The 9,758-nt window shown below is 32.0% G+C and overlaps 1 protein-coding gene across 1 annotated transcript; it reads left to right on the plus strand.

Moving 5' to 3' along the window:
* Positions 1–562: 562 nt before the first annotated feature.
* Positions 563–8,939, plus strand: LOC109817796 (protein Brevis radix-like 4). The gene is made up of 4 exons (XM_020383139.2): positions 563–1,186; positions 5,448–5,583; positions 6,778–7,190; positions 8,493–8,939. The coding sequence occupies exons 1-4, from the start codon at positions 777–779 to the stop codon at positions 8,569–8,571; spliced, it is 1,038 nt and encodes a 345-aa protein (XP_020238728.2). The 5' UTR covers positions 563–776; the 3' UTR covers positions 8,572–8,939.
* The last annotated feature ends 819 nt before the right edge of the window (positions 8,940–9,758 follow it).

The following is a 9,758-nucleotide window of genomic DNA, read 5'->3' on the forward strand; positions in this document are numbered from 1 at the left end:
GAGCATGCCATGTGCAGCACCTCTTAACCGATAATGGTGCTGAAATGCACCCTAAATATAATCTAAATTACATTTAAATGTAATCTCATATGGGATTAAACCCTAAAATACAAGGCCCAAATGAAAATCCTAATCTATATGGCCAAAATACAAGGTCCACAAAGTACAAGTCCACATAGACCCAAGTCCTATATTACATGGGCTTCAAAGTAGAGCCTAACTCAAAAATAACTTGGATTTTTCATACTTTGCGCTGGGTCAATCCTCCTATAACTTCCTAGTCATAGCCTTAGTAGTAGATCCTCCACTAAGCCTTTATGTCAAAATGGAAATGTACAAATAATTTAATTATTTTTTATTATAAAATTAAATAAGTTTTATAGTATAACTTATAACGTTAGTCAAGAGATAAATAGCCCAAAAGACGCGAATAAAGTAATAATAGTAATATAGTAATATACATGTAAAGAAAAAAACTAACAGTGATATAATTATTTAATAAATAAACTAAAAGTATTTATTATTAAAAAAAACACAAAAAATAATTTAAAAAGTTTCAACGACAGGTGCGAGAGGGAGAATTCCAACACAAAAAGCAGATTCCTCTCCGCTCCTTCCTCCGCTACGTAAACAAAACCAAAGACCAAAAAGCAAAAGCCAAAGGAAAGGAAAGGAAGAAGAAAACACACACACACACACACACTCTCATTTCTCTTCTTCTTCTTCTTCCTCCTCACATCACGCTAAGTAACCGATCCGATTCCGCACACTCCAAAATGCTCACGTGCATCGCACGCCCCAAGAAACCCGGCGCCGACTCGGCCACCGAGGATCCGAGTTCGCGAGGGCAGGCGAAGTCGCTCACGGCGCAGATAAAGGAGATGGCGCTGAAGGCCTCGGGCGCCTACAAGCAGTGCGCGCCATGCGCGCCGCACCCGAGTCGGCTCAGCCGCGGCGACTCGGAGTCGGAGTCGTCGCGGCGGCGGTGGGGGAAGGAGCTGGAGGCGCGGCTGAAGGGGATATCGAGCGGCGAGGGGACGCCGAACTCGAGCGGGCGGCGAGTGGTGCTGCTGCTGGAGGAGGAGGAGGAGCCCAAGGAGTGGGTGGCGCAGGTGGAGCCCGGCGTTCTCATCACCTTCGTCTCGCTTCCGCGTGGCGGGAACCACCTCAAAAGGATTCGATTCAGGTAACGCCATTCGCGCCTCTCGCTCTCTGTCGTATTGTTGCTTTCCGTGCCGTTTTGAGTTTGGTCCATGCTCCCCCTAGTAGTGCCCTGCCTAGACCTACTCTCGCTACCATCGCTTCTCAATGCTGGACTCCAATTAATGCGTATTATAAATTATAAATAATAAATAATTCATAACTCGTAATTTTTTTTAATAAAATTATAATAATATATTCTGAGATAAAATATATCGTTTGTCTATTAGAAATATTTGAATTTAGTACGGTCTCTAACGAAAATCATCGTAATTACTTATGAATACTTCGTATAATATCATAATTAAAAGAAAATAATTTTCAAGAGTTTAATTTCGGTCTATTTAATTTTCTTTTGTGCTAATTTAATTTCCCTAATCTAAAAACTGTACTACTTTCAACATCTAGATATTGTTTTAAAACTGTTTTTACGTTTAAAGTATTTGAAGGATTAAAATAAAAGTTATGTAACAACTTTGATTAACCTAGTAGTTGTGTGAAGATAGAAAGAGGTAGTTAGAAGCATGGAGATCTAGGTTCAATCTTAGTAGTTAGGTGAAAATAGAAAGAGGTAGTTAAAAGTATGGACATCTAGGTTAAATCTTCTTTTTTACAGTAATTTTTCTTATCTTAAAAAAAAAAAACTATATATTTTTAAATTAGATGAATAAAATAGTAGATTGTTTTTAAGGACTACAACCAAATTTTGATAACTTTAAAAGCACTAAGAACATGGATTATATCGTATATTTTAAACTTTTTAAAATAATTAGACAATGTCATAATCAAAACTCTTGACTTACTATATTTTAAACTTTTTAAAATAATTAGACAATGTCATAATCAAAACTCTTGATTTACTAGCTGTAAAGCTGTCTTAGAATACTACAGTCGAGTTGATGCTTGCTCCCAAATTGGATTTCTGTCTTTATTGAAATAATATTTGAACAATTATAAATCATGTTTGACAAGAATATATCTGGATATAAAATTAAAAAAAAATACTACCCACACGATCTCTTCTAAAGATACAATCATGCGGAGTTGTTTAACCCACTTTTTTTTTTCTTTTCTTTTTTAAGTATTACAATTACAACATAGTGAAATTTTAAAAAGTTTTCACAATTTTTGTTGTTGTAGTTGTTGTTAAACAGTGTTATTCTTGAGAAGTTAACATCGAGTTTTATAATTATTTTATAATTCTTAAGCACAGTTCTCTTTTTGCATCAGTTGCTACATGAATAAAACTGTACAAGAATTGATTTTTAATTTCAAGAACCCCGTAAAAACTCCTATTCATAATACTCTCAGAAACTTAAATAGTCATTGGTTCATTTGGACTGAGAGACTGACTAGGTGATCGATTCACTCAAAAAATTACAAGATTACGTTAAATTACACCACTTTTATCAGTATTTTCAATTCAACAATTTCCTCAAACTACTTATGTAAACTTAATATCTTATATAAACTATTTAAACTTGGGCTAATTTTAGTTTTTTTTTTTTAAATCTTAGGCTAATTTTAGTGTTTCTAAGTTTATGTGTTGGTCTTGGGATTAATGGCTTCGGTTTCTGTGTGTTGTTTGTTTGGTTTGTAGCTACAATGAAAATTAATTTATATGCATGATGGACATTTTTGTTTTATTTTATTTTACGTTTTAAATAATTGTTCGTTGGAATCAAAAGAAGTATCTAAAGTCCAATTTTAAAGTTAAAAGAGGGCATCTATCATTAAATTATGGGTTCATTTACTAACTTTAAAAGCAAGTTTATTTTAATAGATTTGTTTCTTTTATTTTGAACACCTGACCCAGGTTGGTGAAATATAATGTAGATCGACATACAAGAGGGGAAAATTAACAGGATAATACTAAAACCTTTTAAAAGAATTGAAAAATGTAATCAGCTGGGTAGATTGTATAAGAATTTATATTTAAAAAAATGCAAATGTTGTATCAGTTTGTATTTGAATGTGGATGTAATAACGATCTAAAAAAAAATAAATTTTAAATTTTTCTATCAAAAAAATGATTTTAATTTGTTTCTTAAAATTTACGTAGGTTGCATTAACATCAATCATATATATATAAAACAAATAACAAATATATTGAAAAAATATAATATTATAAGAAAACCTTCCAATAATTTTAAATATTTCTTCTTTCAAATGTACTATTTAAATTATGTGCTGATCTTTGTTTGAGGTCTCCACATCCTCATCATATTGCTTATTCTATCTGATAAAACGAGTGTGACGTATCCGCGGGGCTTTTAACTTGTTCTGTTTTACTTTCCGCTTTTACCCAAAAAAAAAAAATTGTACTGAAAAGAAATATTTGTTAGAAATTCTTTTAAATATTATTCTATTGATTAGGGTCACCTGGTCGTGATTCAGCGGTTTAAAAGTTAAAAAAATATTAATGATCATGAATTTATTAATATACAAAATATTTAAAAATCGAGCAATGTGTTAGTACATGAAACATTTACGAATTGGGTGTTAGACTATATGGAGTGTAAAGCCTTTTCAAGTAGTGTGATGCATGATTTTGCATGAGGTGGGTAACGATCCTCCAACAAACACTTGAGAATATATATTTCCAGAAAGCAATCAAATTTTATAACTTCATGCTGACAAACCTTGTCTGTTTTGTTTTTTTGTTACAAATGAACTATTATGCTCACTCACCTCTGCAATATGTGATTAGTGTGAAGCAAACAAAATCTTCAATATTTCAACGCCATAAGTGACTAATATGAATCGTCCTCTGTATATACGAAAGGATTTAGGTGGGCCCATCTTCCCCTGTTATTTCACGCCTTTGCTAAAAGCAATCTCAAAAGTGGGTCCGAAAGTAAAACTTATCGTGGCCTGAGAGTGGATGTGGGTCAGTGTTAATTGCCTTGGGAACCTTTAAAACTGGGTCTTGTCGTTTGGTCGGAGGAAGCTCTTATGCATTATTTTTAGGAAATTAACTAGGATAAAATAGGACAATTTTTTTTTAAAAATTAGTTTATTTTTAACATATGATTATACAAACAAGAATAAAAAAAATTGACATCTTATGTATAATGTCATAAATTGTCAATTTTTTTTAATGTTCTATATTATAATGTCATAAATTGTCAATTTTTTTTAATGTTCAAATAATTAATAAAAATATTGTTTTCACAAACAATAAAAATATTCTTCATGCTTGATTCTTCGGACTTTGTCTTCCTCCTATAACAGTTTTTGTCTGTTACTCTGTAATTTGCTGGGGAATGCTCCCACATCTTCTTCCACTCATAAAAATATACAAGACAAAATGTAAACATCTGCTAGGTGGGGACCTAGTAAAGTTGTAGATACTAGATCATAGATAGCATAGCTTATAGTCTTGTCCTCTTTTCTTCAAATTTCGTAATTTTGTCTTTTATCTCATCGTGAGATAAAAGCATCAATGATATCATTGGATATCTTACGTCCACTTGGTGACCTTTGGTGCAATCTCAACCAACAAGGCCATAGGGTGCTGGTGAGTGGGACAATGTATAAATGATTTTCTCTTTCTATTTATCACCCAACGAATTTTTGTTCAGAAATTTAAGAACCTACTAGCTGTTAAGTTAATATTCAAACCTACTAAACATTTCAATCATTTCGTTGTTTGGTGCGATTAGTGAAAGTTGGGGGACCCCACATGCTTTCGATTGCTTAGACAACTCCACTGTAAGGTCAATGTTGGCCTTAGAACAACTTTATTTTCCTCACGGAATGATCGGGTTTGCTTTTAATTATTCATCAGAGAATTCTTTGTCAAAAAGCATCTACTCGAGTGACCCAGCATAATTGAGAACAGTGTCATACACCACTGACAATTAAAAAATCATCAACAAAAATTTGGTCAACAAAATAACATGATCATAATAGCAGCAAATTGCGACTAGTTGGATGTTTCAAGCTAAGAATCTCCGGGACCATTCCATACATTGATACACAAAAAAAAAAAAAAAAAAGAGGCTGGATTTTTGTTGGTAAAATTGAAGAAAAAAAATTGACAATGGAGGTGGCAAAGACAAAAATTGTAAAAGTAGGAACGGTTCATCTAGCTGTCTTTTGTTTTTCATTATTTTTAGATTAAGATTAAATTGTTGATTTCCAACATTCTGATGCTACGTGTGATAGTTCCCCATTCTCACTTATAGTTCACATGATATGATGACTTAACAACTGAGTGGTGAATTATGGCTATTTTATGACAGTCGCGAGATATTTAACAAATGGCAAGCTCAAAGATGGTGGGCAGAGAACTATGATAAGGTCATGGAACTTTACAATGTTCAAAGGCTTAACCGCCAAGCTGTCCCTCTTCCAACTCCACCAAGGTCTGAAGACGAGGTAAATTCTAAATTTACGTAGCTTCTAGACATATTGCCATGCACAATTGTAATCATCTGCATCGTGATACATACTTGACCCAAATGCTTATTTAGGCAATTTTATGTTATAATTTTGACAGATAGAGTTATTATTACAATTTTAATTTATGACATGTATTTGCATGTGCACTAACTTCAGTCACTTGGGCTAAAACCCAGAGAATCATCACTGCTCACGTTACTGTAGGCATCTATTTATTCATCATGTGGTGTACTGTTTGATAATTTGGTATGTAGATGCAGACGTGTGGTGACAGTGGTGCAAATAGCAATGCTCATTGTGGTCTAGGCCTCCTAATAGTAACGTGAAACGATTATGTTTCACAATGGAAATATGCTTGCAAATATTCAAAATCATTTTATTTATGAAACTAAGTATATTCAAAATCAGATAAAAAGGTATATGCATTGACATTGTATATTTTACTTTCTTATTCAATTATAAATCATAGATGATATATGATAAATTTGTTGATTATAATAATCATACGTAAGTCACGTCACTCAATATAAAATCTTACTAATGAGGCATATTCATTAAGCTTTTCAAAATGATATTAAAAAAACAGTAGTTATTTTGTATATGTCATATTGAGTATTTGTTACAAGAGTAATTGATACATAAACACTTGTCTATTCCAAACACACCATTGACATTAAATTTTTTTTTTTTTCTCTTTCTTTTATGCATATCACCTTCTATACTTGGGGTGTGTTAGGATGAATTTATCTAAAAACACTTTTAGAAGAAAAATTAAGAAGGAAAAATGAAATAGATTTTTTTGAAAATTAAAATTAGTTAATACATAAATTAATTTGTAAAAATTCTTTTTTTATTAACTTTTTTAAAATCTTTTTTTTAATTTATATGAAAGTTAATTTTAATTTGTGAAAAAAATTATTTTAATTTCTTTTTTATTTGTCTATATTAAAAGTGCTTCTAGAAAAACTGGACGTAGCGTTACATTTCTTTCTCTCGTACCTCTTTCTCTTACTAGGTGTATATTTGTAGTATCCTGAAATCATTTTTGTTGTTGCAATTTGTTATATGCTTTTGTCATTTCTGTCCCCATTTTTTCGTAGTTTACCTAGGTGAAAGCTTTGACCTCTTTTTTAGTGTTCTTGATTTGTAATTTTGTGTTGGTTGATGCAGAGTTCAAAGCGTGAATCAATAGAAGAGATCCCAGTGACACCTCCACTGAGCAGGGAAAGACCACCTTGTAATTTATACCGAGCAGGAGGTGGGGTCGGAATGGGGTACTCATCCTCAGATTCGTTTGATCATCAGTCAATGCAGTCCCGGCATTACTATGACCCGAATGGTGTGAACTCAACCCCAAAGGTGTCCACCATTAGTGCTGCTGCCAAGACAGATATCTCGTCAATCGATGCCGATGCTTCCTTAAGAAGTAGCTCATCAAGAGAAGCTGATCGCTCTGGGGAACTATCATTCAGCAATGCCAGTGATCTGGACAGTGAATGGGTTGAGCAGGACGAACCTGGGGTTTACATTACCATCAGAGCTCTCCCAGGTGGCAAAAAGGAGCTCAGAAGAGTCAGGTTCAGGTACGCTTGCCACAACTTTTTGTGTTTTTGCATCAACAACTTTGATTTTAGACGATTCAATCTTGCATAAAGGTCGAGTTTGTCTGATCACGTTTTTCTACCAAGTAGGCTTTAAGGCCACAGTGATTTTTTCAACGTGATCACCGCATTTTCATATACATTTAGTAAAAGTCTAATTGAATATAAGTTTAAAATTGTTTGAGAATTTTTTCACTAAAAATAAAAAATATTTTCATAGAGAAAGTCTCGTAAACACTTCTAATTTCTATTTAAACAGGGTCCAAAATTGATATTTGACTTAAAGCTCTATGACCAATTGGTATTTGACATAAAGCTTTATGACCAAATGCTTCCCCATTTTTCATAATGAAATTAAAGTTGAAGTATACGTTAGAAAGTATGTTTCAAGATTCATATTTCATGGTTCAGCGTAAGTTGTTTTTGGAACAATGGTCTTTGACAATGATAGTTCATATTTCATAGTAGTTAGTGGATCATAAAGTCTAGGCTTTCTATCTTGATTGTTTGATCAGGCAAAAGAAATTAAATCACTTTATACTTGTTGATACTTGATAGCAAACGTGTAAAGCGTAAAAGGCGGAGTGCGATTAATTTACTCACTATCCTACAGTTTTAGTCAATTCTCCTACAACATTGAACTAACCTTTGTCACAAAGACCAGAAATATTATGCATGTTTACGTTCAAGTTTGCAAACTTAAGTTTGAATGAATTTCATTTAGCAAAAGTTTGCCAAAACAACTCTTTCTATTTCAAACCGAGTTTCAAAGGCAAAATTGACACAAAATTCATTTTACAATTACACCCAACTGAAAATCAATCAAGACTATTTCTGTTTTACTTTCTTAATGTACATTGGGGGCCTCCAAACTATAAATTAAACATGTCGTATCTGTATCTTCAAAAGAGTTGGAATGCAATCCCTCAGCTGCCTTTCGAGAACTAATATCATTGTCAATAGAACTCAGATTATCTTCAAAACAATTCTGTCTGGCATGTAATCCTGAACCTGCTCACCGTATCTTTTTTTAATTTTTTTTTAAGCCTGTGATGTGACTAGACCCAATTTAAAGTTAAAAGTTCAAATTACTACTATGATGCTTTATGTATTGTATTCTGATTTATCTATTACTATTACTCATTCTGCTCCCACATGTTGTCACAATTTCATAAGCATGTTATAAATCTACGGATGGTGATTGATTTGCATATTTTAGTTTATTTTTGTGGCTGTAGAACTGTACGTAATTCATTTCTTGGTGTTTCCTCATATGTGGTGCAGTCGAGAAAAGTTTGGGGAGATGCATGCTAGACTGTGGTGGGAAGAGAACCGTGCCAGAATACATGAACAATACTTGTGAGATTTATCAAAGGGGTGGCTGCTGATATATCACAAAATGTGTAGGTGGTGTTTCGTATTAATTTGCTTAGCCTTAATCTATGTTTTCGCTATATAAACTCTCGTTATGTATAGGCGATAAGATGTCAGAACGAGTGCTACTTATTGCACCTCTATCTTAGGCTATATATACATCCCTAGACCCTAGCACGCTCGCGTATCTTCTTCATGCGATCAGATCTACTAGTTATTATCAAGGGAGTAAATGTAGCTTCTGTTAGTCAGGGTAGCAATCGTTTTCTTGAAGCTTATAAGTAATGGGTGTAAATTATATAGCTGTTGAAATTCGATACAAAGAATGAATCTACTCATTTTCCTTTTGTTTCTTAAGCATCCATCTTGCAACTTCTACGAGTATGTTTGTTTAAGAGCAATTTCAAATTCCAAAGCTCTCTTGGACCCAGAAACTATCTCACAAAGCTAAGGAAGAGATGCTATCTCACAAATTTACTGAGAAAAACGGCGATGCAAACATGTTATATATTAGATCTGATGTGTGTCATAATAAATGAACTTGTATGCGTCAATAAAAATGATAACTAGTGTTTTCAAAATTCAACCGATTATTAAAACGGTTTATATACTAGTTCAAAGTTAAATGATTCATATGTAGTTGAGTTTAGTTGAGTTGAATAGTGGTCAGATTGGTATTAATAAAATAATAATAATTATTATTATTATTAATATAAAAATATTAAATAAATATAATATTATAGATTTTTCACATTTAATATATATATATATATATAATTCTAAACTATATATAATAAAATATTTAAGTTTAAGTTTTAATAAAATATAACGATATTTTGTTAATAATAACAAATTTATATCTAGAATAAAAGTTAATGTTTTAAAAATTGTATTGATCATCAAATCGATCAAAATATTGGATTAGTAGATTATTAATTGAATTGCATTAATTTTTTTTTTAAGAATATATCATATAAATTTCATATCTAAAAAATTCAATAAAATTAATACCATGTCTTGAAAAGAAGTCTTAAGAAAAATTTAATCAATAATAATAACTGGATAATTAACTTATATACTAATTAAAATGTATAAATTATTATTTAATTAAATATATAATTTTAAATTAAAAATATAAAAAAATTATTATACTCAAATGTATAACAATATGGCATT

This window comes from Cajanus cajan, chromosome 1 (genome assembly GCF_000230855.2).
Source record: "Cajanus cajan strain Asha chromosome 1, NIPB_CcT2T_4, whole genome shotgun sequence".
In the NCBI taxonomy this organism is placed as follows: Eukaryota; Viridiplantae; Streptophyta; class Magnoliopsida; order Fabales; family Fabaceae; genus Cajanus; species Cajanus cajan.